Source organism: Pteropus medius, unplaced genomic scaffold (assembly GCF_902729225.1).
Source record: "Pteropus medius unplaced genomic scaffold, Ma_sr-lr_union100, whole genome shotgun sequence".
Taxonomy (NCBI): domain Eukaryota; kingdom Metazoa; phylum Chordata; class Mammalia; order Chiroptera; family Pteropodidae; genus Pteropus; species Pteropus medius.
Window position 1 is genome coordinate 210,295 of NW_024349797.1, and position 24,131 is coordinate 234,425.

At 42.8% G+C, this 24,131-nt stretch overlaps 1 protein-coding gene and 1 long non-coding RNA gene across 3 annotated transcripts in view; one reads left to right on the top strand and one right to left on the bottom strand.

Moving 5' to 3' along the window:
• Window positions 1-10,519, bottom strand: part of MAP3K9 (mitogen-activated protein kinase kinase kinase 9) — a 72,900-nt gene extending 62,381 nt beyond the window's left edge. Inside the window, 3 exon segments of the mRNA XM_039883678.1 lie at window positions 3,028-3,441; window positions 9,795-10,057; window positions 10,059-10,519. Of these exon segments, the coding sequence (XP_039739612.1) occupies window positions 3,028-3,441; window positions 9,795-10,057; window positions 10,059-10,264 (883 nt within the window). The 5' untranslated portion in view covers window positions 10,265-10,519.
• A 280-nt stretch (window positions 10,520-10,799) lies between these two features.
• LOC120619462 (uncharacterized) overlaps window positions 10,800-24,131 on the top strand; it is a 42,245-nt gene continuing 28,913 nt past the window's right edge. For both annotated transcript variants that reach the window (XR_005657507.1, XR_005657506.1), the window contains exon 1: window positions 10,800-11,039. This is a non-coding gene — a long non-coding RNA (uncharacterized LOC120619462). The remainder of the gene's footprint in view (window positions 11,040-24,131) is intronic.

A 24,131-nucleotide genomic window follows, 5' to 3' on the forward strand; every position in this document is an offset into this window, starting at 1 on the left:
GATGCCGATTATCTGAGATAACAGTTCTCCCCGATGCATGTCCCATATTAAGATTCCATGGTCAGACTGCCAGCAGTCATTCTCTCTCTCCCTTAGTAACAAACCTAGATCATGAGCTGGGCTCACTGCCACTCAGAACAAAATCCTCCATCTCCCAGCCTCCCCTGAGCTAGCCATGGCTCTGCAACCTTCTGACCAATTAATGCAAGCAGATGTGTTGTGCTAGAATTCTGGGAGGGTAATGAGAAACAACTAGGCTACATGGAACACCTTCGGTGCTTCTGCGTGTTACGTAGACCAAACAACCGGCATTTCAGCAGCCATCTTGGGCCACAAGGCAACCTCTGGGATAAAAGCCATGTACTGAAATGATGGAATGAAAAATAGGAGCCTGGGTCTCTGATGACTCTGTGGAGATGCCCTACAACCCTCCAGACTTCTTTTCAGAGACAAATGTTCTCTTGTTTTAGCCACTGTTATTTTGTTTTGATTTTTAGTACAGTCAAACCTAAACTTATTGCAGATTATATATTAACATAGGATGATATTTTATACATATTTCGCTGCCAGTAAACAGCATGTGACTTTTTTAAGTAGGTGACCAATAGAACATTTTAATAAAATCACTTTTTTTACTGAACCTTTGTAATCACTAGATGTTTATCACCAACTACGTTCTTTGTTTCCACAAAGACGACCTTCATATATACATATTCTTTTCTCTAGAGATTCAAAGTCGACTAATTCATAGACTTCTGCTCTCACATGACAATGACCAAAATTTGACTCTCTGGAATCCCTAATAAAAACCAAGAGAGGCAGGCCAGTGTCTCCAGGTCTGCAAAACACAAAGAAGTTAGGACTCTCCAACTGGAGTCAAAGAAGTGACATAACGTTTCTAAATTGATTTTCAAGTCATGCACACACAGCAATGGAATAAGAATGACAGTGTCACCAAGGTTCACATTGGATATACTGTATACAATCCCAGGCAAACGGCCGCCCACAAATACCAAGGAGGTGTCCCAAACACACATGTGAGATTTATAGCAAGCATCACCGTCAGCGCCAATCAGGCAGACCAATGGACTTTGCACACTTCTGGGCATCAATTACCTTGATGAGGTCTTTTAAAATACAGCCCTAAGTGTAAGTCCAACTCCTGCCACGACACACTGCACATGAAGGCTCCCCCTTGGAAATCCTAAAACCCACTTAAGGACAAAGGAAAAAACAGGGCTTTGTTTCCTGGATGATGGAATGACATTCAGGTCTTTTGCCATCTCCAAGAAATAGCAGAACCTTGACAAGTCAGCGTTTCTTTCACAAGAACCTAGATTTCAAAACATAAACCTCGTAAAAGGTAAAGCCTTGTATTTACTGCTTGAAATTACATCTAAAGTTAAAATTTCATAGAGAAAATTTACAATTCTATCATCTAAGCCCAATTTTTTAAATGGGCGCAATTATGTAAGGTTAGAGCACTTTGCCTAGTTCTTCCAACATGATAAGGATATAGGAAAAAGTAAAATAAAGAAAATTAAGCTTCTATATCACATTTCATACTAACACATCTGCTAATTCTTAGCCCATAATCCAAAGCAATCTCTAAGTAGAAATTACTTTGAAAAGGGTAATCACCAAAAGTTTTAATACATTTAAAGAACAGAGTTTAGAAGAGGGATAAGAATAATCATATGGCAAAGAGATATGATAATGGCAGAAAGAAAGAGAAACCAGATTTTATTTTTTGGAACTTAAGTCCTTCACATGCACTATATCTAAAATACATATCTAATGTTCCATACTATCACAAGGATAAGTTTTTCTATTATTAAGGGGGAAGAGATAAGAGTAATAAAGGCTAAAAACTGGAAAGTATATTTGTATATATATAAACTACATATGCTTTAAAAATGTCTGGAAGGATATGCTAAATGTAATAGTTATATACCCTAAAAGAAAATAGTATGAGTTATCTTCCTCTTCTTTTTGTTTACACTTTCTGATTTTTGTACAATAAAAACACATAATTTTAAAATATATTTTTTAAAAAAAATAAACGGATTCACAATAGTATCAACAGAGAAATAAGCCACATCTGGAACAGCTCCAAACAACACAAAGCCTGAAGGATTTCTGGTCTCAAAGCTGAAGGATGCAGAGAGAGTGAAGTGCCCGGGGCCCACACCATTCCCAAAGTCCTAACGCCCTCCTCTCTGGACAGGATGCTCATGGCGATGTTAAGGATATGCCATTTAGCAAACTGTAGCCTCTCTACTACGCAATTTAGGCAAGAGGCACAAATGACCACACCAAAGAAGCATATTCTCAGCGCCTGCTGATTCAGCCAAGGAATGAGACTAAAGTGTCTACCAATTGCCTATTTAATTATGTCTAACACTTGCTTTACAATCCAGTTTATGGATTCTAGTTGTTTAATAAACAGTTATTTCTCAGTTCCCTGCTATTAAACACTAGGTAGTTATGACAATTAATTAACATCACCTCTAGGCTATCAGGACGTCTGTCGCACTACCAGCCAGGTCATGCTCTCCAGCTGACACTGTCACCTGAATGGGCCACTCAGCTTAAACACTATGCCTTACGGCCCCTTCTCTGGTGGGTATTTCAGTTGGGGTGTTTACAAAGAAATGCAAACAGGTGGTTTAGGTTTATTTTACCTGATGTTCCACCAAAAAGGAAAACCCCTTTTGTGATTATGGACACACTTCCCTCAAGCAGAAATTTCTTTTTTTTTTTTGCACAGTATATCACAATTACACATAGGCAAACCTGTCTACTAATTTGAGCTCAGAATTATCCCAAACCCCTCAGGGGCCTCATTCTTTTCTTCCTAAACCAATTTTTCCTGGCACTCATTCCACCCCTAACTCAAGGACGGAATGGTTTTAAGCAAAGAGCTGCACTGCCCTTAAGATTCCATTAGGAATCCACTCCAACTGAAGCCATGGACTGAGTCTGAAACTGCTCTTAAGCCCTCCAGCCCCATTCCTTTATACTCACTGTTGCTGGACTTAAGGTCACGGTGGATGATGGGGACAATTGCCTCATCATGTAAGTAGTTCATCCCTCTGGCAATCTGCACGGCCCAGTTCACCAGGATGTCTGGGGGAATCCTTTTCCCAGATAACACTCTATTCAAAGGCCCTCCACGAGCAAACTCCATGACCAAGCAGAGGTTGGGTTCCTTCAGACACACCCCCCTAAGGGCAATGATGTTGGGGTGCTTCAGCATGGCGAAGAGCTTGGCCTCCTGGCGAACATTCTCTATGGTCTGGCTGATGTCCTCATCGGGGTCGTGGCGAGCTGCTTTCACAGCGACCTCATCCCCTATCCAGAAAGCACGGTAGACCTTCCCAAAGCCCCCGATGCCAATAATCTCTTCCAGGGTTAGCTCCGCAAAATCAATCTCTAACACTAAGAAATAGAAGAAAAAAAGAAGCAAGTCAAAAACATTCTGAAAACACCATTGAATCACCCCTTTACCTGAATGGGTAAAGACAACAAGTTGTTCACCTGGCTTTTCTGTCTCCCCACTATAAGGTAAACTCCATAAGGGCAGGAAATGTGAGTAACTTACTTTCTGTTGCATTATCCTTAGTGACTAGCGCATACTAGGTATTCAATAAATATTCATAAAATAAGTTCTACTTGGAGCATCATGCAGAATCTTGTATGAAGACCAACCATTTTAACTATAGGGATCATTTTCATGAGACTTATTCAGATTTTACTGTGTACTAGGTGATGAGAAGCGTACAATCAGATACCAAGGCAGACCTGCTACAAGCAAACCATAGTGTGAAAAGAGCTTTTGTAGCAGTGTGATCAGAAGTTTTGGAAAATCACTAACTCCCACCATGGGACAGGGATTAAGAGGCTTAGTGGGGAAAGGATTCTCAAGGAAGGCAACATTTGAAACGGGTCTTAAAGAATGAATGGGAGGGATCTTATCAGGCAATGAAGATCAGGGTGGAGAAGAACAATCCAGACAGAGGGAAGAGTTCACGAGCAAGAACATGGGACATGAGAGTATATGGCATATTAGGAATCTCAGGGAGTCTAGGGCAGCTGAACTATATGCATTAAGGTGGGAGATGAGGCTCAAAGCCTTGTTGGGGGCAGCCAGATCGTGAAATGCTTTTAAAGCCATTCTGAGGGGCCGGAACGTCACACTATAAATAATAGGAGTCATGTATCTTTAAGGAGAGTGTTATTAGACCTGTGATTTAGAAAGGAAACCAACTCTGGCAGCCATGTAGAGTATAACCTGGAGGACAGAGAGCTTTGCAGCAAAAGGAACCACTAAGGAGACCACTCCAGTAACCCAGGCACACGAGCACAAGAGTCTGCAGCAGTGAAGACAGGGAGGACAGAGTAAATTGGGAGACCTTCAAAACTTTGTTCTACCAGGACTTGGTGACTAAGATGTGCAGGAAAGGAGCCTCGCTCCATTCCTGGGCCACAGCTTCATTCCTGATGCTCCCAGTATCACACCCAACCACTCACGGTCTTTCCCAAATCCAGACTTTGAATCTAAGGTACTTCCTTCTATCTTTAGCTCTTTTTGGAAAGGCTTCCATGATAGATAACAACAGCTACCAGTGACAATAAATCTTAGGCTAGACATGGTGTTGCTATATGAGCAAAGTGCTATTTTATGTTTCTCTCATGAAAATCCCGTTCTCTGTTTTCTCAGTCTCACTGTCTTTGCCTGGCTTACTCATGCTCATCTCTCAGGTCTCAGGTTAAACATTAATTTCCTAGAGGAACTTTTTCTAACCCCTGACTAAATGAGGTCAGGCCGCCACCAAACACTTGCATTGCAGTCTCTATTTGGCAAGACTCAACAAGGTTATAATTACTTGTTCAATGCCTGTCACGCTGCTAGATTATAAGACCCACAAGGGTGGATTCTATCTGTCTTTTTTACCTGCCATACTCACCATGCCAAATATTCAACAGGTGAAGTAAAACAGGGAAAAATTCTATCTCAATAGGAAATAAACCAAACTTAGATGTGAAAAAAAATTAAATTGTACCTTCTAAAACAAATACAGAAAATAGTATTTCTGCTTTAAAAAAAAAACAACTTTGTTAAAAAATTAAGAAAACAAAAATATATTTCTGAGCTTTTGACAACACCAAAAGAGGAATTGCCTACTGCTGTTCCCTTCCTTACATGGCCAGCCCCACGATGCCTCCACTCTCCACTCAGAAGCTAGTGGTGCTCCAAACTCTGGTCTTGCTTAGTGACAGTGCTTCTATCCTATCTAGGGCTAATATTCATTTATGTTTTGCAATGCCACTGGCAGTGTGCACAAAGGAAACTCTTAGGAAAAGTTAGCTGGACTGTCCTTATGTATACAAAAAGTATAGCCTATCTTGACCCCAAAAGTTCTAATTGTTCAAGCTTATCACCTCATCCTGCATTCTTCCTGAACGAATGGTGTGGCAGGTACTGCAGACTAGCAATCTGCATCCATTCTAAAATCCTTCTAGCATGTCTTTCAGTACTGCAGAGACCGGAAAGCTAAAAACTACATTTCCCAGACTCCCTGACAGTTGGAGTTCTGGATGCAGATTAGATTCTGCTGATGAGATGCACAAGATTTGGAAGGCAGAAGTGAAATGGAGACCATTTTTTTGCTCTCCTGGCAAGCACTGCTGTGGAGAAGTGAGGTTTTCTGCAATAGCACATCAGTATCCAACCATTCTGTGGATGTGGAGAAGAATGTTGCAAGGCCAAGTGGTTGCCTAATCTCTGGACTGTAACTACAACTGGGTGTTCTTGAAGTCAGCAGCTTCAGTGACAACTCCTGATTCTGTACCTTCCCAAACAGAGAAGTAGCAGCTTGCCTGGTGGGCCAGGTCCACAATGTTCTAGAAGTTTTCCCCTAGGTCCAGCTGAGAGCCCCTTCTCCCTGTGCTTCCAATAATTCTGTAAACACCTAATTTTCCTGTGATAGAGCACTTTCTGATTAAAACAGTTCGAGTGTTTCTAGGTCCTAAAATAAAACCCGACTGATTACTAATTATTGCCTTATCTACATGAATAAGAAAAATATACCTATGTTAAAGAGACATCAGAAATCCTCTTGGAGAAATATATAAGTTATGTTAGGAGTCCCCTTGATCATGGGGGGAAGGAACATTCACTTTTTCTTCCAGCTTTTACAGTGATGAAAAAATGTATACTTATTTAATAAATTTGCATTCACACATCTTATTCCCTTAACTGAATGTCTAAATTCTCCTCAAGAGAATTAACTGTTGTATTTTCTTTTGTACCCTGCCTTCTTTCCTCTGGTCTGAAGCATAGTTGTGAACACACAGGAGGTGTTAAAAGGTGTTAAATATTTATTTAAGTGTATGAAGATTGAAAAGATGTGTTTCTGAACTAAGGTGCTGAAAGGACAGCTCCTCTGATGGCATTTTGCTGTCAGAAAACCTAGACAGAAAACCTCTGCAGTGAAGACAAAGCAATAATCTCTCTCAGGTTCTAGACATTTAGTTAAGAAAATATTATGACCAGCCTTCAGGAAAAGTATAGAACCCAGCTTACAAGCAGATAGAAGATAGAACAGTGGGGGGTGGGGACAAGGGAGGAAGCTACTTTCTTTTCCCTTCTCTGCTAAGAATTCTCTTGGGGTAGGAACTAGACCTTCAGTGGCAGCTGAGAGGATGTGGGGCTCTCCTTCCCTCCCTGCTCCAGTAAAGACCTGGTTTTAAGTAATCAGGTCAAGTCACATTCATCACATTTTTCAGTTTCTGTGGAAGGACATTTTCAGGAATCTCAGGAACAAAAACCGTTTTTCTTTCATATTCAGAGTCAAGATGTTATTCCCTCTCAATTTTATCCTTAGAAATTAAATGTATAGGCACACTCTGGTGGCTTTTGGGCAAGTCAATAAATGGTACACTTCTCATTTAAAAATGTGAAGTACATGAGAATACATCCTCATGTTTCTAACGAGTACAAGAAAAATAAATGCAAATTAGTAATAACCTTAATTTGTGCCCTGCTTGAAGACAGACACCACAATCCTGTAAGAGAAACTTTTAAAAAATACCTAGGATAATCTATCTCCCAAAATGATAAATTTGGAACAGTATATTTTTCATCTTTCACTAAAATAAGGAAGATGAGAGAGCTCCTAGGTTATTTATATTTGTCAGCCCCACAGAGAGCTATGCTCTAATGTCTACATTGGAGGAGATAAAAGCACTATATAAATGTTAGGTGATTTATAATATCACCATTATATTTTTTCTTTGTCACCAGATTTAGTAATTCTTCCCTCTTCTATTTTGAATGTTTGAAACAAATTTTTCACTTTGAAAAGCCATATTTAAAACTAAAGCAAAACATTATTACTTGACTTAGTGTCTTCTGTTCACAATCTAATGTCACAGATCATGCCCCAGAAGGGAAGTTCAAAAGGATAACTAAGGAAAAGTTGTCAGTAGCTCAACTTCATTCCAAACCTTTGGAGACAAGATTGTCAATCACCTTTATTTTCTGAGTGACACTAACTGGACTGGTGGGCATTAGCATACAGATAAGAAGCATACCTATCAGCAACTTCCTGCATTCATCTTTATCAAAGCGCTGTGCTGAAGTTATATATTTACATCACCAATCTCCCTCATGTGAGACTTATAAGTATCTCCTTATCTTATTATTTCTCTATCCCTGGGTATTTAATACAGTATTTTTCACTAGGCTCTCCAATTGGTTTTTGACTGGAATTAAATTTTCTGAATTACCAAGATTTCATTTCTGTCAAGATTGTAATTCCTGGGAATGCTAAATAAAATAACTTACCGGGACCTTCAAATGTCATGTTCAAGTCAATTTTTTCAACAAGCACAAGGTACTTCCCACTTTCTCATCACATGAGTTCTAGACATAGGAATCTACTCTTTGCAAGGTAATTTCTATTACAATAAAGTCCTGGGCACCTAATGAAGAAGGAGCTTCTCATGCAGCACATTGAGGACATGTCTGGCTTTCTGTGAATGGGTTCTTCCAGCCTAAGTCATAATAACTCCTGACTGCTCTGATAGCTGGGAGTACAAAATAGTAAAGAAACTGAGTCCCTGCACATTAACATCACACAGATCTTCTGCTCTGCCATTAATTGTCCCTGAAAAAAAAAAAATCACAAAACTTCACCCCAAAGAACCTTGAAACCTAATATATGTTTAAAACTACACTGTTTTCTAACATGGCAGGCCAATATTGCTTTTAATATGTGATCAAATTCATCTTCAACACTATTTCAGACACTGTGCTGGGACCTTTGACCTTCACCTTCCCAGTACTAGTGCCAAAAAATAGAAACACCTAGAAACAATTTGTCACCTGCAGGTACTATCAAATGTAGAAACAAGAAGTTTTAAATTGAATGAGAGAGTGAAACAAAGGGAACTAAAGATGTGAGCATCAATTTGACAGCCAAAATGCCAATTAAAAAAAAAAGTAGAAAAACGAGGAAAGAGATTATGATTTTGATATTAGGTGATGGCATTTAATAGATATCTTAAGAAAATAAAACAATTGTTCTGGTGAAAGTAAGTTACAGGACCAGAAGATAACTTATGAATGAAATTTCAAAACTAAATGTTTAAAGTTGGCCCTCGGTGATGATTTTTTAAAATCAGCTAAGATGCAAAGTATACAAAATATGGAATAAGCAAGGATAAATATGTATTAATACTTCTTTAACAAAATTATGGAAGCCCTCAAACACAAAATAGTGTAAACTGTACCAGGAGTTATTCACATCTTCTGAAACCACCTAGCATCGTTAATTAAGGAATTTTAATGGCAATTTAACTCCTTTGAAAAAAAAACAAAGGAAATTTCATTACAGGGTGTGGAACAGGGGGCTCCTGGGAATTGGTGAAAACCAGGACACTGGAAGAAAGGCCCTAGGAGTGACCCCTGGGCATTGTGCCCCTGAGATTTAGCAAATACCAAATATAGGTAAGGATCTAGAGTGAGAAGAAAGGAGAAAGTGTATTGTCTGAACATCCTGGGTGTCAAGGGACTAGGATTTAGCTACTGAACCTTGTGCTCCTGATCTCTCATAGAATGACATACTTTTCCCTCTCTAATTATTTCTCCACCCATCACCTGCCCCTCCACACAACACACACCCTTCTTAGCATATCATTCAATAAGACTCCTGAAGGTACAACTTCTGAGATACAAGGATCCAAGAAATCAACACATTTCAAAGACACCTCAACCTCGAGTTCACACAGGCTTTCGGGACTTGTGACCCTGAGGGAGACACCCCCATCTCCTTCAAAGCAAATGCCTTTAAGGGGCGAGGACAGGCGATAGAAGGGACTGGCAAGGTCTCTGATTTGCAGACTAAAATTGTGACAAACCACCAGCTTGCCTGAAATCTATCCATGTTTGGGGAGGCGGAGGAGTGGGAAGTGGGGAGATTCTCATGCTGGGGCTTCATGGTGTGGCATCAGGAGTTGCTGCTGAGGTGGTCTGATGAAGGTTAAGAAGCCCAAGCGCCTGAGGTTCTAGGCAAGGCCTGCGACGTCTCTATCTTACCCATTGCACCCTCCAAAGCCCCTGCAGTCCGAGCGCGCGCGCACACACCTACCCCAGGTCACTCATTCCCCACCTCCAACCTAACTCTAGGGGAAAGCTCCCGAATCTCTGCGACCACCCCCAGGCTCCACTACTCGAACCCCACTCCCTGCCATCCCCGCCGGGCTCCCGGGCCCCGCTTTCGCCTTACACTGAATGGGCAGGTAGCAACTGGGGTCCTCGCCGCCCGGCTGGCAGCGGCTGGAGAAGGCGCTGCGCGGGGTCACGTAGTTGCTGGGGAAAATGCCCACTCGCTGGTTCAGCTGCCCGGTCCACCATCCCTCGTCGCCGGACACCTGCGAGTCCTTGGACAGCACCTCCACCACGTCGCCCAGCCGCAGGGTCAGCTCGTCCTCGCCCGCCGCCTCGTACTCGAACACCGCGGTCCAGTAGGGTAGAGGCGAGCCGGAGCCCAGCTCCCCGGGGGCCACCGCCGCCTCCTCCTCTTCCTCTTCCTCCTCCTCCCCGGCTCCGGCCCCCGCTCCGTCCTCCCCCGGCGGGGCGGCAGCGGCGGCGCTCGCCAGGCAGCCGAGAAGCGCTCTGGAGGGCTCCATGGAGCGGCCGATCCATAGGGTGCGGGGCTGCCGCCGCCCGCAGGAGCCGCCGCCGCCTATTGTTCATGCGGCTCCGCAGAGCTGGGGGGATCCCCTCCCCCGACGGCGGCCGCAGGTAGGGCCCGGGCTGGCGAGGAGAGCCGGCTGCCTGCGGCTGGCGCGGCGCGGAGACCAGTGCACGGGGCGCGAGTCCTCACCGCAGCATGGGGGCGCGGCGCGCCGGAGCCCCAGCCTGCGCGCTCGCCCCCGGGGGCGGCCTGGCTACCTTCGCCGCAGATACCTGCTCGCGCAGCCGGTGCTCGCCGCCGCCCGCCCGCGGCCGCTCCCCTCTCAGCGCCGCGCCCCGCCCCCAGCCCCGCCCGCCCGCCCGCCCAGGACCACCTGACGCGAGCCTGGCTCCGCCCTAGCCCTGCGGACCCGAAGGGGAGGGGCTTCCTGGTGCCCGGCCCACCCCCGCGCCAACCCGCCTACCCATTGGCCGCCGCCGACCAGTCCTCAGGTTCCCCGCGCCGTGGTTGGGGCTGCCCCGCCGGCTATCTGGCCCGCCCCTCTCCACCTCCTGCGCCTACGTCGTCCGCCCTCCCGCTTTTCCCCCTCTTTTGCGGGCTCTCTCATTCTCTAACCCCAGGTCACGCAGTTCTCTTTCCCATTGGCTCTCCGCAGCTTCAACCATTGGCCCGAGGTACCTGTCCATTTCCTGGGAGAGTTTAGCACCTCCCGTCACGAGGAGGCTGTGGCCTCATTGGGTGCAGGAAGAGGGATAGGTGGATCTTAAAAGGTAAACCGGAGATTTCATTCAGACCTAAAAGGCTGGAGGAAGCCATTCCCTTTGTTTTCCATGGGTGAGTAGGGTCTCCGTTGGGCAGCACCGGTGTTTTTCATTCTAAAGTGAGCCTTTGAAAGTGAGCAAAAGAGAAGGGAGTAAGGTTGCATCCCCGGAGAACTCTCTTTTCCAGCTCCCTCTAAGAGTTGGATTCTCCCCTCTATTGGATCTGCCTTTGCCCCAGTCCAGGTGGATCAGCTTCCGCTCCTACCCAGCTGAATTGCACCACCGTATCCCACCTTCGTAACCTTTCATTTACTATTTAAGGTCTTTAGGCCCATTGGAAAGTTCTTTAGAAAAACTCTTTAAAACTACAGCTCTCGCCTTCATGAAGACTGCAACACAGCCCGCCCTTTCCTGGGTTCCTGTAAGAAGAGATTCCAGCACTGGTTTTTAAATTCAGAAAGACGAGAGACCATCTCACAAGGGTTTCAAACAGGTTGGGAACGCTGTCGGTGAAGTGGGTTTGTTGTCTCTGAAGAGACAGATTTTCCACAATTGTGATTTTCTTTCTCCTGGATGAATTGCATCTCAGGTCATGGTGACCTCTATAGACGTCAGATTAAGAACCAAAGTAGAATATACATACAAGGCGATGCTGCAGTTCATGATCAAGGGCTGATCTTTTTATATACCTTGTTATTCTCCGTTTCTCAAACATTAAGAAAAAATGAGCTAGGTGGCCCCTAAGATTTCTTATGTGCGTTGATCCTGTCATAGTAATGTAGCTTTCCAATGAGAAAGTTTCCTGACGTTCGTTTCAAAACAAGCCAATGCTGAAAGATTTAGCCCGATCTCTACCAAACTGCCTTCCTTACCTTTTCCCCTTTAGTAATAGGAATCGATATGATTTATTTAGCAAGAGTTTGTGCTTCACTGAGTATTTTTTGTTTGTTTGTTTTAGTTCGGGGTTAATTGTTGGACAAACTGGAGACGGTTGGGCAATTTGGAAAGAAAAGGGCAGGCATCTTTGGCTGTCCTGCCAGCGGCTGCAAGATCTTGGGGAAGTGCTTATGACCATAGTGCAGCGTGCTCATCCGAAGTGAGGGGGGAGATTGGAAGATCTCGTATGCTAATGTAGGCTGGACATACACTGTATATACCCACACATTTGAGAGCTTGTGGAAGAGCGATGAGAGTGCTGCTCCGAAGAGCATCCAGTGTAGATCTTGAGAAAGGACTTCTGAACATTCTAAAACAATGTTCAAATTCTTCTTGTACATGGGATCTGTGAACTGGAAAAGATATGAATGAGTCTTTGAGTCAATTCTCTAGATTTTGTTTAAAGCAAAACTATTCCACCCCCAAGCAGAAGAGAACAGAATGGTGGGAATAGAGGCACTTTGTGCTTTTAAAAAGACCACAAGAAAAGATTTTCTTAATAAAAATTTTGGGCAATTTTTATTATCATTTTGCTTATGGGTAATTTTGGATGTGTTAGTGCATAGTTTTGTGGCTCTCCACTCCTCCCCCACCCAGAGGAGAAGGGGAAAAAATCCTTGATCTCTTTCAGTAGGAAAAAATCTAACTCGCCATATAATTTAAATCTTTAATACCATAGCATGTGTTTAGGATCTCATGAAGAGTAATTCACCAAACATTTCAAGAAGTCATTCAGTAAATATTTATTGAATGAATAAGTACTTGGAATTCAAATGAGGGAAGATTCTTTAGGCTAATGTTGTCTAGCAGGATTTCATGGAAGAAGCAGAGCCAAAGCTGGTCCTGGAGGGGTACATAGTGGAGCAGGGAAGAATCTGTGTCCAGGAGAGGACAGAGGGTATGGCCACAGTCATAGAGGTGGGAAAGCTTGAGTAAACCCATCTCCACTGGATGGAGTAAAAGGATGAGAAGAACAGAAAAGATAGTTTGAAACTGGATTGTAAAGGGCCTTGTAATCACTTGATTCATACTAATAATTATTTACTTGATTATTTGTAATTATTTAATGTCCAATTTGTTTATCATAAGGGCAGGGACCCGTCTGTCTGGTCCTCTACAGTTCCCTCAGCACTTTGAGAGTGCCTAGCACGTAAGCGGCTTTCGGTACGTATTTGTGACTAAATGGCTAACTTGAATACCTAGTTAAGAAGTCCGGGTTTTGTCTAACAGATAAAAGGTTATTGCTGACAGCTTTTGAGCAGGGCTCTAGGGTGATCAAATGTTACTATCATTGAGGACTAGAATAGATGAGAAATGCATAAAGAAGTGTGTAAGTTGGACATTGAAGGATGTATACGACTTGATCAATAGAGAATAGAAAGTGTGGAAATGGAAATTAATGTAATCGTTAGCAATTATAAAAATATCAGCCTGAGGAGAGAGTGCAAAAAGGGAATGATGGGAAATAAAATTAACTAAATAAAAGCAAGGCAGATTGCAAAAGATTTTGAAAGCCAGGTGGAATTACCAAGATTTCACTACTATTAAGTTCTTGAGTGGGGGGGGTCAATAAATGTCACTCCAAAAAGGACCATTGTCTCTACCCCGGTGAAAAGTATAGCATAAATCAGGGAGAATTTTATAGCAGTCGGTGATGTAGCTTGGCACTAGACTTATGTCTGAAGATCATGATTTATCTTGGCTCTATCCATTAAAAACCATGTGACTTTGGTCAAGTTACCTGTTTGAACCTCAGTTTTCTCATCTTTAAATAGGTGTAAAATAGAAAGAAGGGAGTCTACAGCCATGCTATCCTGAACAAGCCTGATCTCGTCTAAGTCTTGGAAGCTAAGCAAGATCGGGCCTGGTTAGGACTTGGATGGGAGACCACCTAGGAATACCAGGTGCTATAGGTAATAAAAACTAAAAAAAATAAGGGATCGTAAACTGACAAGGTCCTTGCAGTCTTTGAAGTCAACTAAGGGTTGCTTTGCCTAAAAAATAAAAATAGAGGTGAATGAAAGGAAAGAAAAGAGAAGGGAGGGAGGAGGAAAGAGAGAGGAAGGATGATGAGATTAGGAAGTGGCTTTTTTTTTTCTGTCATACCAAGTACTTTCTACCATTAAAATGTACTGATTCTCTTAATAAGAAAGTATTGTTAATAATGATCATGAAAATTTTTAATACTATGGAAATGTGCATAAATGAAAAAGTAAAAAACCGCTTCATACAATATGACCACAAATATGTATGTGTGTGTGTTTGTATAGTCTCTAAATCTTTTTATTTTATTTGTTATTTATGAGCTGAGTAGTAGAGTATGAGTAATTTAGATTTCCTTTATTTTACTTTTTGAAATTTTCTATATAGCTAAAATAACCATGTAATAGTTTTGTAATTGAATAACCCAAAAATCATTTTTAGTTTTTGTAATGATGAAATAAGTGTAAAGCCTTATTGTTAGTTGGTGAGGTAGTAAAGGAGGGAAAAACTACAACTGGAGGGTGATAATAATAATAATAATATTAATAACAACAATAACAATAGCTACTATGAATTGAGGGCTTACTGGATGCCATGCACTCTTCACAGTCTTTTTTATTTATTAGAGTCTTTAATGTCTCTTCCAAGCAAATAAAACTTTCCTGGAATATAAATAGTCCATTCTTTCGCTATCCCTCCTGCCTTTTGGAGGGAGCGGTCTTGGTTATGTGGCCACATAATTTCAGAGGTAATTTAGTGTAGCTGCAGCCTCACTCACCTAACACCGGCATAGACTTCTATTTTTCAGCTTTTCGAGGTTTGGTTTTTAAGTGATGTTGGTGACAAAGATTTAGCCGAAACTTCAGCTCACTGTTTTGCTTTTGAGATTTATGCCTTCTTATCCTGGGGGTGGAAAAATCAATTTAAAGATTTTCGTTATTTGTTATTGAGACAAACCAGTAATATGGGATGAATGAGCAACTCACAGTGAAAAATGTTTTACAGTATCAGGAGCTGTTTAGTTGTGGACTCGGCAGAGCAAAGTCCTCTTAGACAATGGTAGACAACTGCGCCACTATGTGGTATTGAGGGGTATGGTGGCCTTTTTTTTTCTTTTTTTTTAATGACTTATTTTCTAGTTTTACACTTTAAGTGCTGAAAGTAAACTTAGTCGTCGCTGGGTGGAGCTCTTTCAGTTTGTTGTGAAAACCTAGACCCAGACAAGTGATATCACTAGAATTTAAACACAAATCTTAACCAGGACCTTCTTTACACCTTTTCTGGCCGCACAACTGCTTCCAATTCTAAAAGTTAATTCAGGGATATCTGCATCTCAGCTTCAGGGAACCTTAGAACTATCTAGAGCAAATACTCAATTTAACACGCAAAGAAATCAAAGCCTAGGGAAGGTAGATGACTTGCTAAAGGTCCACAGCTAATTCTGAGTCTCTTGGTTTTTATTCCATTCATTCATTAAATCCCTAAATATTTATACATGTGTCTACTATGTTTCCAGTGCTGTTCAAGGCACTAGAGATACAGTAGTGAATAAAATAGACAAAAATCTCTTCATAAATCTCATCTTCTAATAGGGGAGAATCAATAGATAAGCAAGTAAATTAGAGATAAGCAAGTAAAATACATGATATAATATTAAAATACATGATATATGCTAAAAAGAAAAAGCAAGCCGGGGGTGGATGAAATGTTGGAAGGGAATACATTTCAGAGTGGCCGGAGAAGTCCTGCTTAACAAGGTGATTTTTGAAATAAAGATCTGAAGGAACTGAGGAAACCAGCCATACAGATATGGGGCAAGAGCATGCAGGCAGAGGAGACAACAGGGCAAAGGCCCTGAGGTAGGAATGTGCCTATGCAGGCAATAAAAGAGCAAGGAAGCCGACCTAGTGGGAATGAGAGTTACGAGGTACTAAGATGTTGGAGAGGAACAGGGGGCCAGATCACGTGGGACTTTCGAGTCAGAGGAGAACTTTGACTTCTACTTTGAATGAGAAGGGAGCCATTTAAGGGTTTTCAGCAGAAGAGTGTTGTGATCTGGCTGACTTTGAAACAGGACCATTCAGGCTGCTAGATTCACCATGGACTGCAGAAAATAAGGGCAGGGGTGTGAGATGAGGAAGCTCTTCAATAATCCTGGCAAGAGACAACAAACAGCAGGTTAGACCAGGGAGGCAACAATGGATGTGGTGAAAGGTGGTCAAAATTTTAGAAATATTTTGAGGGTAGAGCAACTAGCTTCACAGATGGATCAGAAGGGGTATGAAAGAAAGAGAGGAGACAAGAATGACACCATGTTTTGAGGGCTGAGCAACGAGAAGCATAGCACTGTCATTGATGGAGAATGGGGGAGCATCTCAGCAGCTGTTAGGCACGCTAAGTTTGAGGTCACTATTCCACACCCAAGTGGAAATGTCAGGCAGGCCGTTGATTATGTAGCTCTGGAGTTCAGGCAAGAACTGTTAAGTAGTAACAGTTGAGTCACTGAAAGCATTAACTCCATAAAGTGACTAAGGTCACCATAATGATCAGAAAACATTTAAGTCCAAATGATAAAATACTCCCTGTTTTTAGCACTTGGCTTTCTAGATTTCTGGCCATAGAAACCTTTTTAAATGGCTCTGCCTTGTGTAGTTGAAGTTGTGAAGCTTGTAAAACTTTTGCTCACAGACATGAGACATGAATCTCCTGATACAAGTTAGACCTTTAGGACATTTACGTGCCCTTCGGATTATCAATGAAGCCCTATTTAAGGTCAGTGGGAGCCCCAGAGGGTGGTCTGTCAGGCCAGTGGGACATCAGGGAAACTATATTGTTTCCTGTTTTACTAAAGGTGAAGGAAATCTCAATTTGAGTGCTTGCCTTGTATCTTATTGATGCCCAGGTCAGGTGCAATTGCTTGCAGCTGTGTGATAGGTCTCTATTATTTTATTACCTACCTTTAACCCCCAGATCCCAGCCCATCCCCCCTCCGCGAGTAGCTCCATATGTGATGGAATTGATATTCTTTCTTTTGTGTCATGTCCTCTCTTGGGGACAAGGGCCAGGGATGGCAGCATGACAGAGCTTAAGTACCAGGCAGTAGGTTAGGAGCTAATCCACATGCTCTTATTTAGAGTACAGAGACAATGCCACTGACCTGTCAACTATGCCACAGATTATACTAACAACCAAACTTTAAACAGTGTTCCCCAAACAGTTTTGCATAGAGGCACTGGTGTACTTCTTAAGAATATAGACTTTGTACTCACACTGCCTGGGTTTGAATTCCAGGTCTGCTATGACTTTCTCTGTGGCCTAGGATAATTTACTTAACCTCTCTGCTAAGCCTCAGTTTCCTCAACTGCCATATGGAGATTTAAAAAAAAATCATACCTACTTCCTAAAGTATTTGTAATAGCTTTGTTGGGGTATAACTGAGAACTACAAAGAACTGCACATACTTAGTGTGTGCAATTCGATTAGTTTGGACATATGTAAATGCCTGTGATCTAAAGTGGTTTTAATGATTAAGTGAGGTAATACATGGGCAGCAGTGCCTGCAGCATAATGAGCCCTCAAGAAGGGCAGAAGTGATTATATTGCCTCTTTGGGCCCTCAAAAAATTCTGTAAGGTAGGCATTCTTTTTTTTTTTTCTAGCTTTACTGAAATATAATAGACAATTAGTTGTGCATTTACATTGTACAATTCAATGAGTTTTTTTTTCAATTATAGTTGGCATACAATAATATATCAGTTTCAGTTGTACAGCATAGTGATTAGAGATCTCTATAACTCACAGTGGTCACCCCACTAAATCTAGTACCTCACTTCCCCTTACATATTTATTACAACATAGTTGACTATTTTCCTTATGTTACACTTCATAGTTCCATGACTATTTTGTAACTATCCATTTCTACTTCTTAATCCCTTTGCTCCTTTTCACCATCCTCACAACACCTCCGGTCTAGTCGCCCTCAAAATATTCTCTGTATCTATGAGTTCCCGTTTTTGTTGTTGCTAGTTTGTTCTTTAGATTCCACATGTACATGAAATTATGTGGTATTTGTCCTTCTCTATCTGACTTACCTCATTCAGTGCAATACCCTCTAGGTCCATCAAGGCAATATCTTTTTCCATCCCCTTCCTTTCAGTCTTTGTGTCTTTTAATCTGAAGTGAGTCTCTTGCAGGCAGAATATGTAGGGGTCTTGTTTTCTTATCCATTCAGCCACTCTATCTTTTGGTTGGAGCACTTAATTCTTTTCCGTTTGAGGTACTTGATAGATATGTACTTGTTACCATTCTTTATTCCTGTTTTTGATACATGTTTTTTTCTTCTTAAAGAAATCCGTCCAACATTTCTTGAAATACCGGCTTGGTGTTTGATGAATTGCTTTAACTTATTTTTGTCTGAGAAGCTCTTTATCTTTCGGCTCTAAATGGAGTTTTGCTGGATAAAGTAGTCTTGGTTGTAGATCCTGGGTTTTTATCACTTTGAATATTTTGTGCCAAGCCCTTCTGTCCTGCAAAGTTTCTTTTGAGAAATCTTAGGGGTGCTCCCTTATAAGTAACTAACTGTCTTTCTCTTGTTGCTTTTAAGATTCTCCCTTTGTATTTAACGTTTGGCATTTTAATTATGATATGTCTTGGTGTGGGACTATTTGGGTTCATTTTTTTGGTACTCTGAACTTCATGGGGTTGTATGTCTATTTCTTTCACCAGGTTAGGGAAGTTTTCTATCGTTATTTCTTCAAATAGGTTTCAACTTCTTGTTCTGCCTCTTCTCCTTCAGGTACCCCTATGACATGGATGTTTTTACATTTAATTTTGTCCCATAAGCTCTATAAATTGTTATTATATTCTTTTTTCTTGCCCTTCTGATTGGGTGTCTTTGGCTTCGCTATCCTCTGTATCAATGGTTCAATCCTATTCTTCCTCTATCCTGTTGATTCTCTCTAATATGCTCTTCACCTAAGTTAATGTAGTCTTCATTTCTGACTGATTCCCTTTTATAATTTCCATTTCCATTTTTCTGCTTTTTATCTCTTTAAGCTCTCACTGAGTTCATCTACACTTCCCTTAATTTCCCTGAGCATCTTTATAACCAGTGTTTTGAACTCGGCATCTGTTAGATTACTTGACTCCATTTTCCCAGATCTCTGTTCTGTTCTTTCATATGGTTTCTGCTTGTCTTCCCACTTTGACTTTACTGTGTCTGTTTCTATGTACTAAGCAAAGCTCTTAAGTCTCCCGGTCTTATTAGTGTGGCTTTGTGTGGTAGGTGTCCAGTGGCACAATCCTGAGAGGGGTTCAGCTGAAGGCCAAGTTTAGCCCCAGCCAGTGCCCTTCCGGGGCCACCTGTTAAGATTCAGCAAGAAATCCACAGATGCTGTGCTTATAGTTGCCTCAAGAAGCCACACCAGAAACTGAGGTCAGCTGCCACTAGAGTGGGTCTTGGAGCTGCTCAGCAAATGGTACAGGACTCACTGAGGACACAATTGGATGTGGCTTGGGTAGGGATGCGAGTTGAGGGAGGTGAAGTTTCAGGGAATCCTCTGGGTAGAGTTACTTCTGTTATCCAGTTTGATAACGTCTCAGCTCTGGTGAAACTGCACTTGCACACTGGGAGTGAGGAGGATTCAACAGAGGAATAACGGATACCACTAGCCCTTCTGCTCAGGAGAAAGTTTTGCCTCCAGCCCTTGCCCCAACAACTCAGTGTCCCCCTATAGGTCCCTGGTGCTCCCCAAGCAGCCCACCCAGCACTGATGCTCAGAGCAAGCAAGTCCCTCACTGCGAAAGTCCAGTCTTGGACACAGCCCCTTTAAGAGGAATGTCTATAGCTGCTGGCTGCAGCTTCTGTAGCCTCTGTCCTACTCAGCTGCTCAGGACAGGGCCACCTCACATGTTTACCCCCTCCTTCCTCCTACCGTTGCCGGGTGATTTCTTATTTCTCTCCTTAGTTTTAAGGTTTTCGTTCATCCAGACCCCAGGCAATTCTGCTTGCTGTTTGCTCCGTGTTTCCGTCACAACTTTGATTTGGTCCCAAGAGGGAATAAACAAAGCCTCTATCATCTATACCATTTTGCCCAGTCTCGGGTAGGTATTCTTTTTAACAACTTTACTAATAAGGAAACTGAGGCTCTGAGAAGTTAGTCAGTCTGAGAACACAATAGTGAGTAGAAACAAGAGATAGACCAAGTCATGAGTTAACTGCCTTTGATTCCCAAGCTTTTCCCACTTGGAATCTATTTCCCCCAAGAGGGTTGGTTTTGTGTTAAGCCAAATTTTCTCGCCAGGTCCGTGGTGTCTACTGGCTTTGTCTTTGTTGAAGGACACACTGGGATTGCAAGGGAATAACAGCCAAAATAACCAATAAAACTTGGGGACATCAGTGTGTCAGACCTGGGCCAAGTACTTCTCATGCCTTTCCCTTTTCATCTGCACCCAAACCCTGAATGCTAGGCCTTTTAATAAGCCCTTTGTGTAAAAAGTGGGGCCCAGAGCCATTAAGTTACAGGAGTGGTATGAGTTGGAACAGAATCCAAGATCTGCCCAGTTTATGTGCAGGAATACATTCCTCCAGAACCAGAGTGGAAACCTTGGCCCATAGCACCAAGGCTGTCCCCTCCTCAAGAAAGTGGAGACCTTGGACCACAGTACCAGCTGCCCCTCCTAACAAGAAGCAGAGTGGAGGCCTTGGCTCACGGAACACAATGAAGCAGAAGTGTGGCAGCCACTGCCGAAAAGCATGTTTCTGAACAACAGACACTGCCTGACATTCACAGGACTTCAAAAGGGCAGCAGTTGCTGCCACTGCCGAAAAGCAAGTTCCCTAATGACAGATACGGCCTGTCATTCGCAGTGTGACGAAAGTTCAACAGCCGCTACTGTAAAGCGTGCTCCCAACCACAGACACAGCCTGACATCCTCAATGTGCCAAAAGTGTGACGAGTGCTGCCGGCCACAGTAAAGCCATTTTCTCTTGACAAATGTGGCCTGACACCCGCAATGCAGCAAAAGTGCAGAAGCTGCTGCCATTGAAGCAAAGCGAGTTCCATGACGACAGACACGGCCTGGCATCTGTGGTCCAAGGTGTTCAGTCTAGTTTTTTTTAAGAAAGAAACAGGCTTAGTGCTTGGGTCAAGGTTTCCACTTATTTTTTGTTAGGAGGGGCATGGCTTGGTGCTGTCGGCCAAGGTCTTCACTCTACTTTCTGTTAAAAGAGGATGGGTTTGGTTACATAAGCCAAGGTCTCCACTCTACTTCCTGTTTGGAGAGGACAGGCTTGGTGCCATGGGCCAAGGCCTCCGCTCTAGTTCCTGCCAGGAGGGGACAGCTTATGCTGCGGGCCAAGGTCTCTCTACTTTTAGGAGGGAACAGGCTTGGTGCTGTGGGCAGAGGGAGCAGGAGCCATTTAGATCTGCAAAATTCACTGCAGTGTAGCAGCTCCCTTTCGGAACTTCACTGGATTGGGAGAGGCAGACTGCCTCCTACCCTTCGATGATAACCCCACCAGGGGCCCAGTGGTGATGTGCCAAAGAGTAACACCTGGGGCAGTCCTGTCCAGCCTTCAACCTCACCCTTTTTTTTCTTTGCTCTAAATTCAGAGAGGCTGAGTAGCCTGACAGCCCTGCAAACCCAGAACCTGGCCAACCCCCTCCAGCCCACTTCAGAAGCAGAGTAGCCTCCAGCTCAGATAATATCTAGTCCGGAGGTTCTCTTCAAGTGTGGAGAATATACTGAGGGCGGCTGTCTGGGCCAGAGGAAAGTGCAGAGAGAGGCTGAGGTTTGCACTCAATCCCACATCCATGTTACCATTCCTGACTGGTAACTCGCACCCCTCTCCACTGCCCCCTGAATCAGTGTTGGGAGTCTGCGTTGATTCTTTGCCTCTTAATGTTTAGATTCCCATGCTCCACATCTGGACCTCTGGCATGTCATAAGCAGAATTTTTCTCATACTTAAATGGAACCATTTCCTCATTCAGACATGAGGCTGGAAGTGCGAGATTAGAAAACCTCTGAGGAGCTTTGTCTGAGCTTAGGTTTTGATATCAGCATCCCGTTCACTCCCATTTGCCTGCACTGTCTCTCTCCCAATTCCCTCCCTCCCGCCTTCCCTCCCTCTTTCCCTCCCTTCCTTCCTTCCTTCCTTCCTTCCTTCCTTCCTAGAATGATGTGCACCTCAAAAACAGAATTGCAGCATACGCTTGAGCAAGCATCAAAGATGCTGCTGCCGCCTGAGGCAGCCTGCTCACAAGCCCGTACTGAGTGAGCTGGGTTCGGAATAATCACTGTACATGTTTCAGGTATCTGGCTAGGTATTGACTGTTCCACCCCTAATTTAAGCCACTGGTTGGAAATATATGTCCTGTGTTCCTAATAATAACCCACACTTGTCCTGTCACTCCAATCACTCCAACAATGACCCCTCTCTTCCCTACCCTCCTCCCCACAGCTCCACATGCACAGGGCACACCATCTGTGGGCCTCATGAACTACACCTGGATCAGCTAATGCATTACAGTTTCTCACCCTTCCTCTACCCCCTCACTTACCTGCTCTTCTATCCTGGCTGTTAACTTTCTTTTAAGGCTGTGACAGGTCATTAGTATGGGTAGGTGAAAAGGGAAGGACAGATGAAAATAAAATAATAGCAGTTTATTCAGGTAAACCCTCAAACCTTTAACATTATACACCTGGGTTCCTTCCAGTGATTGGCTTTGAAAGTAGTGGTCCTGGTTCTCAAAGCTCCCAAGGTCTGTGGTTTGGATAAGCAGCCTTTCCACGGGATAGGATTGCTACAGATGCTGAGTCTACTAACAGCCAATCCATATCTACCTTGGGGCAGAGGGTGGCACCAGATTGTTTGTCAAGTTCTCTTCTAGCTCTGAAGTAATGGAGCTAACAGAGGAATGAACACTACCAGCAAATCAAGGAAAAGGAATCTGAAGAGGTTGTGATTTCAAAGAGCCTTCTTGGTTGGTACCCCTGAAATCAGACAGCCAAGTACGGCCTATACAGCATAAATATGAAGGCTCTGACAAATATCTGTCTCTTCATAATCACCCTGTTATAATTCCATCACTTCATGCAAATATAACTTCCTCTGCCTAGTGAATTCCTACCTATCCTGCAAGACCTAGCTCTCTGGGACAGTTCTGCACTCTGGGAACCCTTTCCAGACTATCCTAAAGATACACAGGAGGCTTTATCCCCAAGTCAAGCAGGAATGACCCACACCATCTAGAGATCTACCATCTATAAAGGGCTCTCTCCTACCTTTTCTCATTTAGCCCTCGTATGGCCCTGGGAGGATGGGCACGCAGAAGCAAAGTGACTTGCCCAGGTCATTTGATAAGTGGTAGAACCAAAAGCCCCAGCTTGCAGGTGTCTCTGACTGCTTCCTGCTGTATAGCAGAAAGGTTTTTTAAAAGGAAGTACCTCCCTCGACCTCTTTTTCCTTTCTCTCCCATCAAGTTTAAATGTAAGGCAGCTGAGATAACTGAGTCAACTCCCAAGGAAATGAAAGTTTTAATAATCTGTCTTTCTTGCTTACTCATCTACATCCTCTGGCAAAGATACTTGGAGGGCTGAGACTGTTCTGGAGGCCACTAGACTTTGGGCTTCTAATATTGTGTTCTGAAGCAATCCATTCAATACTCTGGACCTCAATTTTTTCATCTGTAAAATAGAAATTCAGTTTTATACATATCCATTAGATGCCACCACGTACAGAGCCCAGAGCTAGATACTACAGATATAGATGCAAAGATAAGTAGACATGGTCTCTGCTCTCAATAAATGTACAGTCAGGAGAGACAGAAATTAAAAAATAGACCTCATGGAAGAGTGAAATGAAGTAGATATGGAGGAAAGACTATTAATACCTGATTTGCTGATCTCAAATGAAGTCATAAATATCAAATGTTCTTTTTTAAATTTTAATATTTTTAATTTTTCAATTATAGTTGACATACAGTATTATATTAGTTTCAGGTGTACCACATAGTAACTAGACATTTATATAACTTACAAAGTGATCACCCCGATAAATCTAGTACCCATCTGACTTAACTGTACTTGGTTATTACAATATTATTGACTACATTCCTTACGCTATACTTTATATCCCCATGACTATTTTGTAACTACCAATTTGTACTTCTTAATCCTTCCCCTCTTTTACCCACACCCCCCAACCACCCTCTAATCTGATAATCCTCAAAATATTCTCTGTAT